Source organism: Silurus meridionalis, chromosome 1 (genome assembly GCF_014805685.1).
Source record: "Silurus meridionalis isolate SWU-2019-XX chromosome 1, ASM1480568v1, whole genome shotgun sequence".
NCBI classification, from domain to species: domain Eukaryota; kingdom Metazoa; phylum Chordata; class Actinopteri; order Siluriformes; family Siluridae; genus Silurus; species Silurus meridionalis.
Genome location: NC_060884.1, coordinates 632501 through 655189, shown reverse-complemented (window position 1 = coordinate 655189; position 22689 = coordinate 632501). Strand labels below are relative to the sequence as shown.

At 43.4% G+C, this 22689-nt stretch overlaps 1 protein-coding gene across 7 annotated transcripts in view; it reads right to left on the bottom strand.

The window, feature by feature from the left end:
• Nucleotides 1–20560, bottom strand: part of tnrc6c2 (trinucleotide repeat containing adaptor 6C2) — a 29904-nt gene extending 9344 nt beyond the window's left edge. The window contains exons 1-16 of one of the 7 annotated variants that reach the window (XM_046869148.1): nucleotides 14567–15102; nucleotides 14373–14482; nucleotides 9700–11805; nucleotides 7768–7953; nucleotides 7440–7603; nucleotides 6976–7053; nucleotides 6396–6453; nucleotides 6195–6310; nucleotides 5935–6072; nucleotides 5679–5798; nucleotides 3338–3457; nucleotides 2040–2123; nucleotides 1272–1515; nucleotides 935–1066; nucleotides 555–737; nucleotides 310–459 (exon numbers count right to left, since the gene is read on the bottom strand). In XM_046869148.1, the coding sequence (XP_046725104.1) occupies nucleotides 310–459; nucleotides 555–737; nucleotides 935–1066; nucleotides 1272–1515; nucleotides 2040–2123; nucleotides 3338–3457; nucleotides 5679–5798; nucleotides 5935–6072; nucleotides 6195–6310; nucleotides 6396–6453; nucleotides 6976–7053; nucleotides 7440–7603; nucleotides 7768–7953; nucleotides 9700–11626 (3700 nt within the window). In that variant the 5' untranslated portion in view covers nucleotides 11627–11805; nucleotides 14373–14482; nucleotides 14567–15102. The other 6 variants (XM_046868776.1, XM_046869065.1, XM_046869240.1 and 3 more) reach the window with 6 other exon arrangements.
• Nucleotides 20561–22689: the final 2129 nt, after the last annotated feature.

The following is a 22689-nucleotide window of genomic DNA, read 5'->3' as shown; positions in this document are numbered from 1 at the left end:
AGGAGACGGAGAGGAGACGTCACACCAAATTACACAGCACATCTGTCTGTCTTTCTGTCTGTCTCTCTGTCTGTCTCTCTATCTGTCTGTCTTTGTAGCTGTCTCTGTCTCTCTGTCTGGCTGTCTTTCTATCTGTCCATCTGTCTCTCTATCCCTGTCAGTCTATCTCTTTCTCTGTCTGTCTAGTTGTCTGCCTGTCTAGCTTACTCTCTACCCGTCTGTCTGTCTGTCTGTCTGTCTGTCTGTCTGTCTGTCTGTCGATCTCCCAATCAGGGCACACAGCTGATCTGTACACACTCTCACACACACCTCCGTTCCTGTCCCGCAGCAGGTAGCGATTAACGTCCTGTATATTGGTGTTGATTGTGGGGCAGCCGGAAACACTTCCTGGGGTCACGTTGGGGTCAGACTCAGGGTCGATATTCTGCAGCCCTTTCCAGGGAACTCCAGGACAAAACTCTGAAACAAAAAAAAAACCAAAGATAAACAGTGATATTCCCTGCCTTCTAAAATAAATCCGATCTCGATGTTATTCTTCACTGTAGCTCTGTTACCCGGAGGCCAGTTGACGTTCGTCCCGTTAGCCAGCTTATCGCTAGTGGTTTTGCCTGGGGGCCAACTCTCTGGTGCCCCCAAGGGGCTGCTGGGAGACTGGCAGCTGGACATCAGACTATACGGAGTGAAAGAATCCTCAATCACCGGTTTAATGTTGGCAGTGTGACTGGAGGAAGGAGCACCTGAGAGAGAAATCACATCTACACTCAAATCATATACTAAAAAATCTATCTACCTATCTATCTCTCCACTCATCTATTTATTTATCCATCCATCCACCCATCTATCATTATAAATAAGTAGACTGAGTGGTGAAAGTGTTGAATGGGGATTTGATGGGGATTTGATGGGGATATTACTGATAGTCACTCAGACGTACTGGAGCTGGTGGTGGTGCTGATGGAGTCCATGGAGCTGGTGTGGGTCCACTGGGACAAGCGAGACTGAGGCTGAGGCTGGGCGTCCTTCAGAGCATCCATGCAACCTACACCCACACTCCCATTCAATCCCGCTGCGCACACACACACACACACACACACACACACACACACATATGCACACGCACACGCACACACACACACACACACACACACACACACACACACACACACACACACACACACACACATATATCCAGTTAAATAAAAGCTTTGCTGTATGTAACAGAAATATTTCCTGTGCTTTAGGAACCCAGAGTCTGGAGGAGAGTCTCTTACACAGAGAATACGAGCTGAAGGAGCTGGGAGACGTGTGTGGCTCTTTGGTGTGCAGGTCAGACATGGAGAGGCCTGTAGGAGCCTGAGAGTTTCCTGGGAACGTGTCCAGGTTCGATTTGCTGAGGCTGGGGTATGAGTGAGAGGACGACGCCTGGTTCTGCTGCTGCTTCATCAGCAAGGCCTGAGCTAACTGCCTCTGGTGCTGCTGAATCTGCTGCTGCATGTTTGAGATTGTACGTGCAACCTGTCGAGGAGGAGACAGCAGGAGATCAGGGGTTTATACACGTGTACAGAAGAAGGTCTTGTAACATTTGCAGTGTGGATTTTGGGATTTGGTATGTGGGGTTAAAAACACTGGGTGGAATTCTGGAATAAATGATGGTGTGTATAGAACATTGGGGCAGAAGGTTGGGGATTAATGTTGGGGAAAAGGTTTGGTTCTGTATACAAATGATAAGTAGGTTTGAATTAACACGTTGGAGAAATAATATCCTGGATCTATAGAGGTGAACCTGGGCAGGAATTCTTGGATATAGTTGTTTGGATCAGGATGTCAGGAATGATTATAATTGTGATAAAATGCAGGTGTAAATGTTTTGGGACAGAGTGAAGTGTTAAAAAAAATCTTAGGTAGAACGATGAGGAGGAAAATACTGGGATTAAATATGTTGACACTTAAATGTGGTTTGGACAAAGGTGTAGATGGAAAATATGCCGTGTGTGTGTGTGTGTGTGTGTGTGTGTGTGTGTGTGTGTGTGTTTCCTCACTTGCTGCTCCTGTTGTCTAATGGGACCAGAAACATTTCGCTGAGCTTGCATCATCTGCTGCTGAATCTGCAAACGCTGATATGCCTGGGGAGGGACATTATATTAAAGAGAAAATGCGTCATGCCCAGTACATCTCTAAACACCTGGATAAAGAGACAAAGAAGAGTAAAAAAACCTGTTCCTTCATCACTTCTTCTATAACTTCCTTTAATTTAAAATCATTCTCATTCACTTTTCCCATCCTGATTATATATAATACAAGCTTAAGGTTCACCATCAGGGTTTTCCAAACTACAGCCTAAAAACTCTAGAATACGTCTCGTTGAGGAACCGATAGCCGACCGCTGGAACTATCGGCTTAGTTTTTCCTGCTTCTGGTCCGCTGTCATTACGAGAGCGGCCTCTAGAGGCGAATCACTGATGCGACATGCTGTTTGTTTTTACACCTGAGACTGCGCGCTGCACGGGGAGCGCTATATTACATTTATACATTTATAATTCATTAATTATATATTTATTTATGAATATATTCATATTTATGTTCTTAAGCACATTTTTATTATTCAGTATTTTTTTTATTTTGTAATACAGTTCAATAATATCTTACATGAAGTGTTTGTTTTTCATCCAGTATACATTTGAAAAACTAGCGGTTGATTAATTGGCGAGTTTGATCCAAACTATATATCGCTATCGGTAAAATCCGCTATCAGTTGAACTCTAGTTATTAGTCGACAGTAGCCTTATTATTTATTAGATTCACCCACCAACCGCATGCATATGCAAAAGTAAATGTTTTGATTTCAATAGCAATTAATAGGAAAAAATGTCATAATGACAGTAATAATGCTCTTTAAACAGGTGATCTATCTGTTGAAAAGTGATGCTCGTGTCGGTGCAGAACAAAATAATAAACTAATTTATCATTAGGAGGCAAAATAAATACATTCATCATCATAAACTCTCCACAATAACACTGCTAGTCACTCCGGCCCGGGGCTTTTTCTGGTACAGAAAAGAAAGGAATAATGATGTGTCCCTCAAAGAAGAAACCTGCTCTACAGTATACTATAAATAAAATACTGGACTACTAATGGAATAACGTTTTGAAAACATGGGAATTCTGAAATATCAGGATATAAATATTGACAAATGTTGGAAAACAGTATATGAGTGCGGAATTATAACGCCGCTACTATCCGTTACTCTGAATTCCCATAATAATAAGATTCCTCATTCTATCGTTTTATTCACTCTTCCCATCGCTCCCTCTCTCTTTCTCCTGTTCCCTCTCTCACCATCTGCAGTTGTTGGAGTTGGTAGAGCAGGGTCATCTGCTGAGGATTTATCGGTGAGGTTAAAAGTGCAGGATTCAGGCCAATGTTTTTTGCTGCAAACTGCAAGAGCTGTGCTTGAACCTGAACACCAAGAACAGATGAGAGAACATTACAAATCACAGCCACTGGAGAGCTTCAGTCATGGACGGGATACAGTATGACTGGGAATAATATGCTGGGTGCAGAGTGATTGGATATCGTTGGGATTTTGATGAAATGCTCAGCTGACATGTTGGGAAACAGTATGGAGGTGATAAGGCTTTGGTGGGAATGCTGAGCTACAGTAGGCTTGGGTATAAATCTGGGGCTGAAATATCGGGGGTCAGTACTGTATAATTGAAACTCTGGTTCGGAATGTCGGGGGTCAGTACTGTATAATTGAAACTCTGGTTCGGAATGTCGGGGGTCAGTAATGTTTAATTGAAACGCTGGTTCGGAATGTCGGGGGTCAGTACTGTTTAATTGAAACTCTGGTTGGGAATGTCGAGGGTCAGTACTGTTTAATTGAAACTCTGGTTCGGAATGTCGGGGGTCAGTACTGTTTAATTGAAACTCTGGTTCGGAATGTTGAGGGTCAGTACTGTTTAATTGAAACTCTGGTTCGGAATGTTGAGGGTCAGTACTGTTTAATTGAAACTCTGGTTCGGAATGTCGAGGGTCAGTACTGTTTAATTGAAACTCTGGTTCGGAATGTCGAGGGTCAGTAATGTTTAATTGAAACGCTGGTTCGGAATGTCGGGGGTCAGTACTGTTTAATTAAAACTCTGGTTCGGAATGTCGAGGGTCAGTACTGTTTAATTGAAATGCTGGTTCGGAATGTCGGGGGTCAGTACTGTTTAATTGAAACTCTGGTTCGGAATGTCGGGGGTCAGTAATGTTTAATTGAAACTCTGGTTCGGAATGTTGAGGGTCAGTACTGTTTAATTGAAACTCTGGTTCGGAAAGTTGAGGGTCAGTACTGTTTAATTGAAACTCTGGTTCGGAATGTCGAGGGTCAGTACTGTTTAATTAAAACTCTGGTTCGGAATGTCGGGGGTCAGTACTGTTTAATTGAAACTCTGGTTCGGAATGTCGACGGTCAGTAATGTTTAATTGAAACTCTGGTTCGGAATGTTGAGGGTCAGTACTGTTTAATTGAAACTCTGGTTCGGAATGTTGAGGGTCAGTACTGTTTAATTGAAACTCTGGTTCGGAATGTTGAGGTCAGTACTGTTTAATTGAAACTCTGGTTGAATGTCGAGGGTCAGTAATGTTTAATTGAAATGCTGGTTCGGAATGTCGGGGGTCAGTACTGTTTAATTGAAACTCTGGTTCGGAATGTCGAGGGTCAGTACTGTTTAATTGAAACTCTGGTTCGAATGTTGAGGTCAGTACTGTTTAATTGAAACTCTGGTTCGGAATGTTGAGGGTCAGTACTGTTTAATTGAAACTCTGGTTCGGAATGTTGAGGGTCAGTACTGTTTAATTGAAACTCTGGTTCGGAATGTCGAGGGTCAGTACTGTTTAATTGAAACTCTGGTTCGGAATGTCGAGGGTCAGTAATGTTTAATTGAAACGCTGGTTCGGAATGTCGGGGGTCAGTACTGTTTAATTAAAACTCTGGTTCGGAATGTCGAGGGTCAGTACTGTTTAATTGAAATGCTGGTTCGGAATGTCGGGGGTCAGTACTGTTTAATTGAAACTCTGGTTCGGAATGTCGGGGGTCAGTAATGTTTAATTGAAACTCTGGTTCGGAATGTTGAGGGTCAGTACTGTTTAATTGAAACTCTGGTTCGGAAAGTTGAGGGTCAGTACTGTTTAATTGAAACTCTGGTTCGGAATGTCGAGGGTCAGTACTGTTTAATTAAAACTCTGGTTCGGAATGTCGGGGGTCAGTACTGTTTAATTGAAACTCTGGTTCGGAATGTCGACGGTCAGTAATGTTTAATTGAAACTCTGGTTCGGAATGTTGAGGGTCAGTACTGTTTAATTGAAACTCTGGTTCGGAATGTTGAGGGTCAGTACTGTTTAATTGAAACTCTGGTTCGGAATGTTGAGGTCAGTACTGTTTAATTGAAACTCTGGTTGAATGTCGAGGTCAGTAATGTTTAATTGAAATGCTGGTTCGGAATGTCGGGGGTCAGTACTGTTTAATTGAAACTCTGGTTCGGAATGTCGAGGGTCAGTACTGTTTAATTGAAATGCTGGTTCGGAATGTCGGGGGTCAGTACTGTTTAATTGAAATGGTGGTTCGGAATGTCGGGGGTCAGTACTGTTGGGATACGATGTTGGAAGTTTTGGGGCAGAAAAACATTTAGCACACCTGAGGGGAGAGAAACTGAGGCACTTGAGCACGTAGTGGGGGATGATGGGTGGAGTTTAGTGCTTGAGGGGGTGGAGCCCTGGACTGTGCTGCTCCGTTGCTGCCAAATATTCCATTCATCTGTGAAGGACAGGATTATTTTCAATTGTGTAAATTACAAATTAAATAAATGCTTTACAAAAAAATACAAATTCAATATAATCGATAACAGACACAAGCGATACTACACGTGTGTGGAAATGTTATTAACACTCACTTGTCTGCTGTTTAAGTTTTGCATTAGTCCTGGTGAGACTCCGCCCATTCCGTGGCTAGAAAGGCTGCTACTGGTCAGTTTTAAGCCAGGAGAATGAATAAAGGGTGATGTGGGCGTGTCATCCGATAATCCGCCGTCCTTATAAACACAGCAGGAGAACAGGAAAACTTGGGTCAATATAGGAAATGCTTTTAGCCCTGTGTGTGTGTGTGTGCGTGTGTGTGCGTGTGTGTGCGTGTGTGTGTTTTAAAGCGCAGTACCTTTTCCAGGAAGGAATTTCGGTCCAGTGACGAGTCTTTCGAGAGGTTTGGAGGGCGACACAACAGCGTCCTCATCCCTCGCTTTTCTCCGTCGCTCTTTTTCTCCAACAGAGCGCCTAAACACAGACGGAACAATGAGACAAAATGTGTGTGTGTGTGTGTGTGTGTTTGTGTGTAAATATGTGTGAGTTTGGCACTTACTCATAGCCTGGTCCAGATTCATGTTGTTACTTCTCAGTGCCTCCTCTGCAGGATCCCTCTGAAATACACACACACACACACACACACACAGAATTAAAAAGGCCAATTAACAGTCTGGTTAAAATGACTGGAAAGTTGATTAAAAGAGAATTTAAGGCGGTATTTAAATGATGAGAAGATTCAGGTGGATTTTAAATAGAAAAGTTAAATAAATAAAAAGTGAAGATTATATTGAATGCAGATTTAATGTAGGGTTGAAAGTGGATTTAGTTGGATGCACAGAGCAGCGTTGGATTTAAGGCGGGATTTCAGATGTTTGTGAGATATTTAATTTAGTATTTAAAACTTAATGTGGATATAAAGTGAAATTTAGGAGAGAATTAGGGTGATATTTCAGCTGGATTTAAAGAAAATATATAACATGGGCATTACAAGGTATTTGAGGAGGTATTTAAAGTGGTATTACATTGTATTTTTTAAACAGCATGGTATAAAGTTCTGTGCAGTTTATATTTGTGTGTTTAATCTTTATGAGATTTCACATGAGGATCTGATTATGATGTTATATTCAGTAGCTTACAGGGAAGCCCATGTCTGTGAGCTGTTTGATCAGTCGGTTCATGATCCAAACTTCCTCTTGTTTGGTCGGGATTTTGCCCTGAGGAAAAATAAAACCCACACAAATTATTACTGTTTAAGTAAATAAGTAAAATAAAATGACTACAAAATAAAACATTAAAAATCACAATAAACACTAGCGATTTCAACAGATTATGAATCACTTGACAAGCCTATAGCATAATTTTAATTATAATTGACTGTATATGTTAAGAAATAAATATAGAAATGAATTAAATAAATATTAAAACTAATATTTCTATACTAAAAATACTGTTACATAAGTATACATTTATACTGTTACAATAAGTGTTACATTTACGGGGTTTTTCTATCCCAGAGAAAGCATTTTAACACAAATTTAACTCCTCATTAACCCAATCTGCCCCCACATGAGGTTCATGAAGGTCTGTAAACAGGTCGTACCTTCTGCAGTCCTTTCTTGGGCTGATTCCAAGAACTACAGGAAGAACTGTTGTCCTGGGAGGTGGGGCTAGTCCACATGTCCCCGTCCTCAGCGTCCCATTTGCTGGCGCTAACGCCAAGCTCCTCCCCACTGGACCCCCAGCTGTCTTGCATAGATTTGGGGGCTGTAAGAAAAAAAAAATCTGAATTTCCTTAAAAAACATTTTGGACAATTTCTTGGATGCGTAGTCTGACCACCAGGTGTCAGTGTGGTTGAGAAACATCATTAACATGCTTGACATAGAATACAAAAAAAAACCCACACATTACGAAAATGTCCAGATCTCACCTGGTTTAGAGGTTCCTGAGCCTCTGCCGTAGGATCCACCAGATTCGGGGCTGTTTTCTCCCCAGACTCCGGCTGGTTTGTGTGACTTCGTCCAGGCGGCAGTGCCGTTATCCACTGCGGTGTTTGAGGAATCCGGTTCCCCCCAGGACTCGGGTTTGGTCTGAATGTTTGGGAGCTCCCCCCAACCTGCAAACAAACTGCCTGCTTACTAACTAGCATGGAAAGCTAGTCATATTTTCTAGGCCTTTTAGATTTCTTGTCTTCTTGATTTTTAGCAAAATAAATAACATTTTGGCTATTTTATGGAGATTCGTTACAAACTCTGACGTTTGCTATTATATTAACAAATAATTGCCGGAGGTTTGTAGTTACTGCAGCTCATCCAAATAAACACCAAACCACATTCAGTGCTCAGCATTTCATTAAAACTGCACTTCTAAAACAGTGCAATGATAATCCTTTATAAATTACATTTTCAATCATACAACAACTGAAGGATTGTTCATGTGCAATTCACCAAGAAACTACAAAACAGAATTTAAATCCATCAACAAAAACACCTTTTAGCCACGTCCACACTGATACATTTTTAAAAAACGCATATTTTCCTCTCAGATTTTTGCCTTCCATCCACATGGAGGCACTGTTTTCAGTCAATGAAAACGTAGCTTTTTGAAAGCACCTTCCAAAGTGGATAAATGTGAAAATGACGTTTTGGCGCCGAGGTGTGGAGTGTGTGCGGAACGTAGGCTTAAGAAAACAATGAAATATCTTTAGTCATTCGCGCGACGTTTCAAAGAGCTGGAAAGTAAATAAATGACAGGCGGAAAAGACACGGGTCCAAACGTCATACATTTTGGGGAGACGTGTTTACAGATGTTTCAGTGTGAACGAGCAAGCTTTGGGAAACGACAGATACCGAAAGTGTGGACCCGGAGTTTTTTTTATACAAAAACGCAGTTATAAGCCTTTGTTTTATAAATATTTTTTACAAATTCTTAATTTTAGAAACTCAGATAAAGCAATAGTATAGAAACACAAACATTTGTCGATATTCAGTGTTTCTGAATCCACCCCCCCATCCTTTTTTATACTTTTCCAAAATGCATATGAAAAGTAAAGAAACCTGATGTAAGTTACGTTTTACAATGAGCTAATTCATCTTTCATTTCTCTGAGCCTGATATCAGAAACGAAAACTTCCTCTTTGACCTGGCACCCGAGGATTTGTTTGCATCATTCTGTAGAAAAATAAACGCTGTAACACAATCTGATCAACGCAAAATGAAGCACAGAGCTCGCACTCAGGAAACGGGGGGGAACAGACAGCAAACGTCTTTGTCTGCCATCGTTCCTGAAAGCTGCCAAGAACAGAAATAGAAAGCTTTCATGGGGCCGGGAGCAGGGCCCGAGGGCCGATTCTGCCGAGCCAAACACAAGGCGGACGTGTCTTTTTAACTGCAGGACGCAGGCCAGCTGGCAGCAAAGCAGCACAGAGTGCATGCCATCACACGGTTCTGTTCAAGCATTGAAACAGAACGCCTGCATCAAGCTCACTCCTGACAGCCGGGATAGTGCCAGCTCCAGAGAATATCTCCACAAACTTCAAGCTCTCATTACATTCACACACACCAGAGATTTAGTAGATTTCTTTAGATTTAAAACTGGATGCTGCTGCTGAGTTCTGGATTTTCTGATCAGTCAGGTGGTGTTGATTAGTTTTCTCCAACAGCAGCTCTGATTGGCATTTTTTTTAAACTAACAGCTCATTCACATTGGGTTGTACAGGGGTTACTGTATGGAGAACTTTATTTTACATTCATGGTAGGAGCCCATGTTTATGGTTTATCTTCAACTAGTCATGCTGTACTTGGCTAATCAGTACACAATGATTTGCTTCCTAAACAAAAGGTCAAAAAATCCCTTCACTTACCTGGGTTCACCTTGGGCATCCTGTTTTGAGGCGGTCCTAGCTGGTTAGAAGAACCCCTGTTGTTGCCCTCAGAGTGGTTCAAAGTCTGACCATGGCTGTGGTGGTTAGGCCCTGTGTGGTTGACGGTGTTTCCCCCATTGTTGCTGGTAGGTAGGTTGCCCTGTGAGGAGGGGTTATTTTTGTCCCACATGTTTACACAGGTTCTGTAAGAATTAGGGTCTCCCCAAGTCGCGGTTCCATCATCAATCTCCATCTTTCTTCGGACTGAGGAAGGGGAGGGTTCTTCCCAGCCTGAAGACTCGTCCCCTGGATCCTGCCTTCCTGTGGGCCTCCAGCTAGAACCACTCTGCTTTACAGAGTTTGGGCCACCCCAAGAACCCATGGATTCTTGAGGATTTTTTCCACTCCAACCTTGGACAGGACCATTTGAGCATTGGGAGTCACGCCAATTTTCTCCTCCTGGTGGAGCTGTTTTGCCCCAGCCCTTCTGGGATTCTTTCCAGCTCCCTCCAGCTCCATCCCAAGAGGAACTACGAGAATCTTCCATCCTCCCTTCTGAAGGCTCTCCCCACTCTCTGTTTGCACAGTTTCCCCAGCCAGAGGAAGAATTGGGCCCATTTCCACCAGGTTGTGACTTTAATTTGGAAGGGCCATCATCCCAAGTTGACTTTTGCTCAGATCTCCAAAACTGGCCACTTGTACCATTGGTGTTGGGGGCATCTAGCACTGGTTCACCCCAATTCCCAACAGAACCATTAGACACTTTCTTATTAGCAGGTGGTTCTTCCCAACCAGGGCTTGCCTGATTTGTTGGCGAGGACGATCCTCCCCAGCGTGGTGTCGGCATAACTCGGGAAAGCCCCTCGGTTTTGCTCCCAGACTCCATCCTAGGAGGCACATTTAGACTGGGATTGGCACATCCTGCATGAGGTGGTGATCCAGTTGAAGGTGCATTAGAGGAATTACCCCAAGCTTCAGTGCCTCCCTCATCCTTTGAGCCAAGATTTTCATCCATTTCCCAGACTGTGTGCTGCCGTACAGGGGTTTGTCCCCAACCGGAGTTGCACAGCACACGAGGATCTAAGTCTGGCCTTGGCAAAAGTGGTAGGTCCATACTGGAGGACATTTCTTTCCGTCCTTCACGTCCTTCACTGCTGTCCTTGCTACCTTCACTGCCTGGAGCATCAGTTCCCCAGGAATTCATCGACTCTTGAGTCTGACCATCTATCCCATCCCATGCAGTACCTTCAGTACTTGACTGTTTATTCCAGTGGCCCCAGTTTGAATCACTTCCCCCCTGTCCCCAAGAGGAGATGCCACCAGAATCCCAGCCTGAGTCTTTTGATTCTCCACTCTTGCTGTCATTTTTACCCCACCGGGCAGTACCATCTCCAGTCGCTGGCTCAGTGGGAGACTGACTCATATTTCTCCCCCAACTGTCCACAGGGCTCATTGGCTCTGTCTTAGTGTTCAGTCCGTCAGTTTTAAGATTTGGAGCTTCCATGCTGAAAGTCATGCTTGTTGGGGACTGGTGTTGCTCTGGGGTGTCTGGGTTTCCCCAGGCGCAGTCCCCTACAAGGTTTCCATTTCCGTTGGTGCCTTGAATAGGTGCAACACCTCCTGGGCCACAGACGCTGGATGGGACAGAGCTTGACCCACCCCCCATACTCCCAGGCCTGGATCCCACACCTGGGCCCTCGTGTCCAAGTATAGGCCATGCGGCAGGGTTGGCACTGGGATTCAAGTTTATATTTGAAGATCCCCAATTGGACGGGCCTCTGTTACCCATGGACGAATCAGATTTGCCCTCAGAGGCCCAACCTCTGTTGGGGCCACCCTGACTAGAGAACATACTTGAGGAGTGATTAACACTGGCTTTGTTGATTGGGTAGTGGCTGTGCTGGCTCGCCCCTGTCGCCATACTCATGCTGCTTCACAAAAGGGTCAGCATTGAGGACCCATTCTTACGATGTGGAACTGGAAGTTGTAGTTTCCTTTCATCAACAATCACTTGATCGCAATTGACACAGATGCTGCGGGTGGTGATGTGGTCACCCCAGGGCGAATTCTCATGCTGGGTTCCCTGGTCACGCTGATTAGGCAGCACTGTAAAGAATCAAGAAGATAATTAGATGCATGAAAAAGAGGTGTTTCCACAATATAGCCATGTTTATGTGAAGCGTAATGAATAATTCATGAATAATGAAAAACATAAACAATAACATAAGGCAAAAAGATTGCAAAAGCAACCAAGACCTGTGAATCTACAGCTGCATTGAAAAAATCTCAGACTGTTGAAAAACACTTCAACACAGAAAAAAGTACATGACAGTGATCTATGAATTTTTCCATTCCACTACACCAGATATTCGTCACACATGCCTCGGCATATCACAGTGCTCCCTGAACCGTGCCACTGGTCATATTAGATGAAGCACATATCCATATATATATAACACATTTTCAGAAGCATCTGGAAAAGAAGCACCATTACTCATTTCTCCCCCAGACCTGCACAGAAAGCTAAAGTGGAAACGGAGGTTCATTTATTTGCATGAAACCGAAAACAGTCCCTCATCAATCATTCCACACACTCCGCTAGCTCGCTAGAAACCTCTAAACCATGTCGCTACTGTAGATCACCGTAGGTTCGCAGAGATCAGAATCGATGTGTAGTTTATTTCTCAGGCAGCGTATTTAATCACAAACCAGCGGGTAATCAATAGTGTTGTGGAATGATGGCGGAAAAGAGGCTGGAAGGCATCGATCTTAGAATGCAAACAAGAGCGAGACCGAAAGAGAGCGCACGTTTACTTCCCGAAAGGCAAAATTCTATTCATTATTCATTAATTAAGCCATAAAAGAGACTGCTTTTTTTTTTTTTTTTGCTAGAGCTAGCACCATGAATGGGTTTTTTTCTGTCTTACCTTCAAGCTTTGTTCAATAAAAGCTGCATAATTTAATGCAACCATCAATCAGTGAACTCTACGTTTAACCTCATGCAAAAAAAAAAAAAAAAAAAAAAATGCACCCGCTTCCTCAGAATATGTTTTATTTCTCCTTCATGGTCGAGATTTTTATCCAAGATCCCCAGGGATCTTATCTCCTATGTCAGGCCTCGCAAATTTCAGCTTAAACCACACCAGAAGATCCTTGCAGCCCAAACCCCGGGGCTCTGCGCTCGTAAGAAATGCTGCTTTTAAAATGAGGGACACAAACGAGGTACACGGCAACGCAGAAATTCAAACACCAGTCATACGATCACAACTCCTTAGTATGTACAAAAATCTTGTTGTGAAAGAAACATTCACGCATCTGCTACTTCAATCCCGAGTCCAGAACCGGATCTAATCAGTAATCACAACAGAGCCAGTTTTGATTGGTCGAGCGCCAGCTTTGGAGCCGAGATCGGACTTCGACAAAGGAGCACTTCACATGTCGTTGTGTATTCCTGTCGAAAAAAACAATCGTTTTCCAGTCTCCAGGATCAAACAGCTGCTTGAGCGAGAAGCAGGCGAGAAACAGCCGAGAAACAGCGAGCGGCTGCTCGGGTCGAAACGAGTTAAACGGCTCGGACGCCCTTCACCTCGACTCGACTAGCAAAACCTGAAATGCCTTCAGAGCAGCGCTGGCATCCGTTCAGCACCTCGTCCTGCGCTCAAGAATTCTCATAAAAAGAGAAGAAACCTGGAATTCCGAGACGATCCAAGAGAGCGGCGTCTTTTCCTGGCTGTCTCTCCGAAAAAAAACCAGGACGCCATTTTATCACAGCTGAAATGCTGCCAAGAGAAACGGGCTTTCTGTCTCAATCGCTCTCTTTCTCTTCTCCCTTTTTATCCGTGTCCTCACACACTCCTCACACTCTCTCCTTTTCTCTCGTCTCACTTACAAGGACACGGAAAAACACACACACATACACACACACACACACACACACGATAAATTAATCATGTCCTGCACGCCGGCGTGGGTTTTTTGTTTGTTTGTTTTTTACTTCCTTGTTTTGGTTTGCAAAGGACTCCGGGAGAAAAAAAACAAAAACAGAAAAACATGAAGAAAAGAGTAAAAGAGAGGGAAGATGGTGGGGGAAATGAGAGACATATAAAAACGTGTAAATGTGTTGTACCTGGACCTGGGGAGAGCGTTGGAATGAGCATGCTAAGCAAAAAGAGGCTGTTTTTTTCCCCAGCTATCTGAGCTTCATGTTGAAACGGTGCCAGTTGTGTGTGTGTGTGTGTGTGTGTGTGTGTGTGTGTGTGTGTGTGTGTGTGTGTGTGTGTGAGAGAGAGAGAGAGATCCAAATCAAACAGTATATATGGTGTTCATAAGTATCAGTAGCTAATACATCAGAGTTAGTGTGCTGGAGACCCTGCTGTAAACTTTACGCTAGAATATTGTAACAATGTAAAAAATCCACACATAATCCAGAGTCTGATATACACATAAATACCATCATCACTCCAAAGTGGGCGTGTCCTAAACTATACACACTAGAGGTCGACTGGTTCATCGGTTTTGCAGATTAATCGGCACCGATAGTTGATTGCTGGAGCTGTTGGCAAAAAGCGCCCTCTAGAGGCGAATCACTGACACTGAGTGCTGTTTGTTTTCACACACACACACACACACACACACACACACACACACACACACACACACACACACGTTCTGACCTGTGAAGTGCAGGTGAGTGTGTTGATGGAACTCCTCTTTAATGGAGGAATTTCTTTGGAGGGTTTACGAAGAAACGAAGGAACAGGAAGTGCTACAGCGGCTATCAGGGCTGTTTAACAGGAAGTGGATGATTGTGAAAAACAACACAGGAGAAAAACGCTAAGGAAAAAATGTGGGCAAAAAACTCATTTACATGATTGCTTTCGGCCAATCAACTCGGATCTCCTCCTTTCCTGTTGGCCAATCATCTTAAGTTTCCTAATCCCTGATTGACCAATCAGCTCTGATTTGCTGCTAACCTGTTGATTCTTTCCCTTCTCTCTCTAAGCCAATCAGGCTGGACTTCCGGTTCCTCTCAACCAATCATCTCTCCCTATTCACCAATGAGCTCAGCTTGCATTTCCATCGACAAATCAAAAAAGAACTTCTTTCACCCACCCATCCAATCATCCTTTCACAACAACCAATCAAATCAGACTTCCCCTACCTCATTAGCCAATCAGATCAAGCTCGCGTTCAACCACGACCAATCAGCTTTTTGTTCTACTTACTGTTTCCACCCCGTTAACAGCCAATGAGCTTGTGTGGCTCATATCCCTGATGACCAATCAGATGTCACAGTGGTCTTTGTGACCCTCTCTCTCTCTCTGCCCCTCCCCCACTCCGTCTCGCTCATTGTGCTCATTGTTCAGTGCTGAATAAATTACAGGCGAGAGCGCAGACACTGGGGCTTATGGGAGATTTTCTCACACTCCGTTGCCCCTAAACTGCCCCTCAAACCCCCACATGCCCCTGCAACACCCCCCACCGTCTGTCTGCCTGCTGCATTAATACCCCTCCCCTCATTCTGCCCTTCCCCGACTCGCATTTCACATCTCTGCATTTCTATTGCGCACACACACACACACACACACACACACACACACACACACACACACACACACAATAAATTCCTCATTTCATTACTGTGTGTGTGTGTGTGTGTGTGTGTGTAGCTTGATAATTTATTATGTCTTTTCCCCATCTGTCTGTTTCTTTCCATCTCTCTCTCTCTCTCTCTCTCTCTCTCTCTCCTCTGTCTTTCTCTCTGTCTGTCTCTCCTCTGTCTTTCTCTCTCCTCTGTCTTTCTCTCTGTCTCTCACTCTGTCTGTCCGTCTCTCCTCTGTCTTTCTTTCTTTCTTTCTGTCTCTCTCTCCTCTGTCTCTCTCTCACTTTCTGTATGTCTCTCTTTCTTTCTCTCTCTCTTTGACTCTCTGACACTCTCTCTCTCCATCTGTCTGTCTCTCTCTCTTTCTCTCTGTGTCTGACTTTCTCTCTGTCCGTCTCTCTCTCTCTCTCTCTCTCTCTCTCTCTCTCTCTCTCTCTCTCTCTCTCAGCTGCAGGGTGCTATAAAAAAGATTTTAAGTAAAATGCAGCTTTTTGCTGTAAATCAGTCGCTAGAAGGACAACTTTTTAACAACCTGGGGTAAAGGATTTGTAGTTCAGAGTTACCGTGGCAACGACTTTTAGCTACAAGTTCGGAGGTAGTCGTCTCCCGTCTACAGACACCTACGAGACGGTTCTAGTGTTAACTGCGAGAATAAAGCGAAAAAACGAACTGCGGCAACGGCTTTCGTCTAGTGGTTTCTACCTGAACGTTACCATGGAAACGACTTTTTGTTTTTTAAATTGAGATTCGGCGGCAAAACGACCTCGTGGAAACGAAACGATCGCTGACTAGCCGACCGCTTAACTTCTAGCCGAACGTAACCACAGGAACGGCATCTGGGAGCGTTGCCATGGAAACAAGCTGTAGCTAGACGAGGCATGAGTCACCGGGAAAAAGCTCTTAAATCAGACTGGAAATTATTTTTATACCTGAATACAGAACACACAGCTTACATGTGCCCGGTGTGTGTGTGTGTGTGTGTGTGTGTGTGTGTGTGTGTGTGTGTGTATACTCCTGTATTTTCTCATCTGTTCTCTGTAATTGATTCTGGCTTTTTCATGCATTTAGATGAACAGAAGGAGCTGCAGAATTAACTCCTGTAACCTCTATTAACAAACAACATGTACACTCACTCACACACACACACACACACACACACACACACACACCCGACAGAGACAGAGAAATGGTGGCTGCAAAACACAACCTATGCACAGACACGCGTGTTTGGGACGGCGTTGTTCACCTCAGTAGATAAACAGAGCCTTCGTTTTGGGTTCATTCTGTAATTTCACGTAAAAATCAGGTGCAGCAACACGTGCAGCTCCGCCTCGTGCTGTTAGATCCCTAATTAGCAAGCTAATCCTCCTGAAGAGGAAACCCCATCATTGTGACATTTATAATACTCAAGAACCTAATCATGAAAAGCACACGTGTGTGTGTGTGTGTGTGTGTGTGTGTGTGTGTGTGTGTGTGTGTGTGTGTGTCTGTCATGGACTCGTTAATCAGGATACTCGTCACTACAATCGTTAATCACGTCTCTGTGCGCCATAGTGCTGTGATTAGCATTGCGCCTATAAATATGCGTAATCTGCTGCAGGATCCGGAGCGCACCTCCAGACTGACGCCTTGCTGACCATATGCTAATTCCTTCCTTCATTAGCATATTCATCCCTGCTCATCTAGCATACAGTGGTTAGAAACGTGCATCACACGTAACATGGGGAGCGCCCTTTCGTTTTTTTCTTGCTTTTTTCCTGAAACTCGTTAATGGAGCGACGTGTAAGCGCAGCGTAAAACACAGCTAATTAGCAGCTCGTTTGCATAAATGTGATGAATATGCATGTGGTCATTCTGACCGGACATTTTCTCTCGTTAATAAATCAGACGTACCTGCGTCTAATAGCGAGTCTAATTACAGCAGATGGATTTGCAGAAGCTGTGGTGAATTAATTTAATAGATACATTATTATTTAAATATGTGTTCAATATAATCATAACACAAAAAACACACTGACATCACAGCACATGATCCTGCTCTCGGCCAACCGGAGGACGCCGTGTTACTCTCAGCCAATCGGAGCACGACGTGTTACTCTCGGCCAATCAGAGCACGCCGTGTTGCTCTCGGCCAATCGGAGGACGCAGTGTTGCTCTCGGCCAATCAGAGCACGCCGTGCTGCTCTCGGCCAACCGGAGCACGCCGTGTTGCTCTCGGCCAATTGGAGCACGCCGTGCTGCTCTCTGCTATATACTTTCTTTGGCCAATAAAAAAAAAAAAAAAACAGTATATTGCGTTCAGCCATGCTTTTTAGACACTTTTCATTATTTTGAATTATTATGATGATTTTCTTTTTTCTTTAATAAACGTCAGTGTGAAGTGTAAAGTGTAAAGTGTATTCACGTTCTGAGGACTTCCAGCACTCAGGGGTTTAAACAGAAACCATAAGGAAAGAAAAGAAAAGCCTGAGGCAGAGCGCAACCTCGTCCTCACAACCTTCATCCTTTTTCATCCAACATTTCCCACAGGAACCTCAATCCACTCCAACACACCCAACATCTCAGCCTGAGGAGACATCTGCAGGTTCCTCACGCACCAGGAAGAGAAACAAAACCCAAACACACAGCGACACTCTGGAGTTAAAAACCAAAAGGGGGCGGAGCAACAGTCACTCTATAATAACATCAAATAACAGAAAAAATAACGTATTTTTGGTCTGAGGTTTGCTTCAAAAACAAACTCTTGGAAAAAATAACTTCCAGATGGAGCTCAAGGACCTTTTTCTAAAACCAAAACACACACATGCAATGTTCTGTCCCACACTCTGGCGTGGGGGGACGGGGGGGCGGGGAAGGGGGGTCACTGGGTGATTGGTGACGTGCAGTTGCAGAAAAATAATCAGCGTTAGAGCGATAACCACGACTCCGCTCCATCGGTTGGTGGTTAATTAATAAATATTCATAACAATCTCATTAATATTCGATCATATGCAAATTTCCTGCAGCACCTGCCTACTGCTGAGTGTCTGAGTGTGAGAAAGTTCATGTTCAGGAATGTTCTACTGAACACACACTCACACACACCACCTGTTCCACTCTACTGTGTGTGTGTGTGTGTGTGTGTGTGTGTGTGTGTGCTCCGTCTGTCTCAATAAGCTCCACTCAGCAGCAGACACTTTTCTCTTTTTTTAACCTTTGACCTTTTGAGCAGACACAGTGAGAGTTTCACACGCCCAGGGTCACGACCTCAGAACTCCACGACCTTGATTTCCAAACAGATGGAGACAAAACATCCAGACACCTCAAGTTCATTCAACATCAAGATTCCCATCCCAGCGTTTTCTCCTCAGGAAATAAAAAGCATCATGGGATTGATTCTTATTAAAACTGCAAGAGCAGCGACGATGTGGCGAAAAGATCATATCACGATACCCAAAAACCACAGAAACAATAAATAAAAAGGTATAAAATCACAGTTTACAAATCGGCCAATCATCGAGTCCAAACCTGGCCACACCCACAATCCTCATAACTGTTAAATATCACGATGTCGATGCTCCGTATTATATTTAATAACATCTTTAATGATATCAGGAAATATGATGGAATTATCGACATCGCAATCAATTCTACACATTCTTTTTCTCTGGAGAAATATCACAATAATCATCATCATCATCATCATCATCGTATCGGCGATTTGAAAACATTAATCATATCGTCCGTCTTTACTGTTGGTCTACATGAGAACCTTAATAACATGTTTATTCATCTGAATTACACACTGCGTTAACGTCATACAACACCAAATCCAAGAACTCAAGACATAGCGAGAGAGACGTGAGAGAGACGTGAGAGAGACGTGAGAGAGACGTGAGAGAGACGTGAGAGAGAAAAACAAACAAGAGTGGAACTTCTGCAGGGGTTTATTCTGTAATGAAGTAGAACACACTCAGGCTGCTGAAGGAGCTCAATCACCTCCGACCCCGCCGCAGCACCTGCTTTTTTATCCATTTACAGTTACACTGAACGAGTCTGTTCATCACCATCACCAATATCATCTTCATCACCATCACCAATATCATCTTCATCACCATCACCAATATCATCTTCATCACAATCACCAACATCACCTTCATCACCATTATTACATCCACATCATCTTCATCACCATCACCAATATCATCTTCATCACCATTATTACATCCACATCATCTTCATCACCATCACCAATATCATCTTCATCACCATTATTACATCCACATCATCTTCATCACTCTCATTAAACACCGTCATCTTTATCACCATAAAAATCAGAACAGAAAGTGGATCATCATCATCACATCTTCATCATAATAATAATCATCATCATCATCATCCTCACCTTGTCCAGCAGCTGTGGTGTCTCTGTGAGCAGTGCAGGAAGAAGATTTCAGTGTCTTTCAATGTTCTTTTTGATTTTTTTTTTCTTTATTTAATAAGAAATGGTTGAAAGCAGATTGGACTTCAGTGCAGATGTGAGACCTGAGAGTCAGAAACACGCAGAAACACGCAGAAACACGTCCCACGTCACAGCCGCGATAAAAAACAAGTGCACGGATTTTCCTGCTGAAAGAAATCCTCAGGACAGGAGGAGAAAACCCGCAAAACCCACGGAGAAGCGGAAATGTGTCCGGGGTTCGGTTTATCGCTCATCAGTGACTTCCAGATGAAAGTGCGACTTAATAATAATAATAATAATAATAATAATAATAATAATAATAATAATAATAACAGTCGGTTAAAGGAGTGTGTTATAATGACTGTTAATGTTCGTGTTTAAAAATGAGATGTTTATTGAGGATTTAAAGAGAACAGTGATGATGATGATGATGGTGATGATGATGATGATGAGGGTCAGGATGAAGCGCGTGCATGCTAACACGCTAAGCGAGTAAAGTGCAGGCTGCTCGGTTTGTAGCTTCGATCCTCATCCGGAGCACAAACACAATCAAGTCGGAAACATATCGAGATATTAATCCGGAAAGTGTTACACACACACACACACACACACACACACACACACACACACACACACACACACACACACATATATATATATATATGCAAACGCGCGCACGCGCAGAAATAAAATCCCGTTGTAAATAAAATCCCGCTGTAAACAGGGAGTGTCCGGAACGGAAGCGTTCACAGTCCACAAAACGCCTCTCACTCTGCCTTTAATACGGAATTCCGGCGCACAGCCCGCCTCCTCTGCGCTCTGATTGGCTGAAACCTGTCCTGCCTCCTTAAGATACGCTTAAATATCAAACCACACCGTCCAATCAGAGAGCACCTCGGAGGCGGGGTGTTTACCAAGGCGGGAGGAGGGAGGGAGGGAGGGAGGGAGGGAGGGGGCGCCTACTTCTATACTGTTCGGCCATTTTGTTGAGTAAGGGCGGGCAAGGCTTGATCACGTGATATTAGGAGTCCAATAAGGAGGCTCGGATTTTGTGACGACACAAACAGGACGCCATATGAGGAAGTTCGGGATTCGATCCTTATTGATGGTCGTTTGTACAGAAAAGTGTGACGGCAAAATGTTTTGTAATATTGAAGAAGAATCCATTCTCATACAGCTTTGTAGCATCTTTATTTGTGTTTTCTCATCACAAAGTTTCTCTTAGTCATACAGAGAGCTTCTGTTTGGTTGCTGCGACTTTTCTATAAACCAAAAAAGACAATATTTTTGAATAAACATATTTATTTTACAAGCCAAATATTTCCTACACAAATGTAAATTTAAGTTTACCAAACCGTGTTTTTCTGTGTTTTGTTTGGAACTTAAATCATATGTGGACATTCTCACTACCACCAGCAACCCCACAGCCACGAAAACTGTCTCACTGTGTCTTTAGTTAGAGATTTTTACTTTAGTTTATACCCAAAGAATTTCTGTAAAAAAAAAAAATACACTTGTTCTTCTGAGTCACATTAAAGACTCGTTTAAGATGAACGACTCATCACTAGTGAGACGTCATCCCACAGCGCCTGGAGTCCAATAAGGAGTACAGTTAGCTAGTACAGTTAGCGGGTACGGTTAGCAGGTTTGGCTAGCTAGTACAGTTAGCGGGTACAGTTAGCTAGTACAGTTAGCGGGTACAGTTAGCTAGTACAGTTAGCAGGTACAGTTAGCTAGTACAGTTAGCTAGTACAGTTAGCGAGTACAGTTAGCTAGTACAGTTAGCGGGTACAGTTAGCTAGTACAGTTAGCGAGTACAGTTAGCTAGTACAGTTAGCAGGTACAGTTAGCTAGTACAGTTAGCAGGTACAGTTAGCTAGTACAGTTAGCGGGTACAATTAGCAGGTTTGGTTAGCTAGCTTTCTGAAATATTCAGGAAACGTTTTACAACCCTGAGTCAAAAAAAGGTCAGAATACAACACAAATACCACAAATGTGTGTGTGTGTGTGCATCAAAATCATCTTTTCGACTGTAACTACAGACACACATCACACACACACATGAACGCCACAAAAAAGAATTAAGACTCGCCACATCTTTATCACTCCATTCCCCTCTCTATCATATCATTCTCTGTGTGTGTATGTGTGTGTGTGTGTGTGTGTGTGTGTGTGTGTGTATCTGTGTGTGTGTGTGTGTGTGTGTGTGTGCATGTGTGCACGCGTGCGACCGTCCGCCGAGCACGCCTCAGGGATTACAACGAGCCGCAGCATGAAAGATTCATGACTTTCTGTATAGTATGTGTGTGTGTGTGTGTGTGTGTGTGTGTGTGTGTGTGTGTGTGTGTGTGTGTTGCCTGAAAATACGGAGCAGGCATGAAAAAGATATATCTGACCCATAATGCAAAGCGAGAAAGAACACATAACACATTGAGAAAATGAGAAATACACACTGCAAGTCAACCTACAGTGTGTGTGTGTGTGTGTGTGTGTGTGTGTGTGTGTGTGTGAGAATAAACAACTAGTGATACACACATCATGTTCTAGCCCCCCATAAAATAAGAACAAGATGTGTATTAGAGAATGGTGTGTGTGTGTGTGTGTGTGTGTGTGTGTGTGTGTGTGTGTGTGAGTGTGTGTGTGTGTGTGTGTGTGTGTGTGTGTGTAATGGGGGAGGTTCCAATTTCACGCCTCTGCAGACCACACTTGTTCTTCTTACTTTCCTCCATTCACACACACTCACACCACATATCCATCTCCATCTAACCGTGTGTGTGTGTGTGTGTGTGTGTGTGTGTGTGTGTGTGTGTGTGTGTGTAAAGAGACAGACAGAAAGGATTATAATTAAAGTAAGGATTAGGGTTAAGGTATAAACCTACACACTCTTTTTCGCTGCTTTGTCACTTTTGTGTGTGTTTTGTGTGTTTTGTGTGTGTGTGTGTGTGTG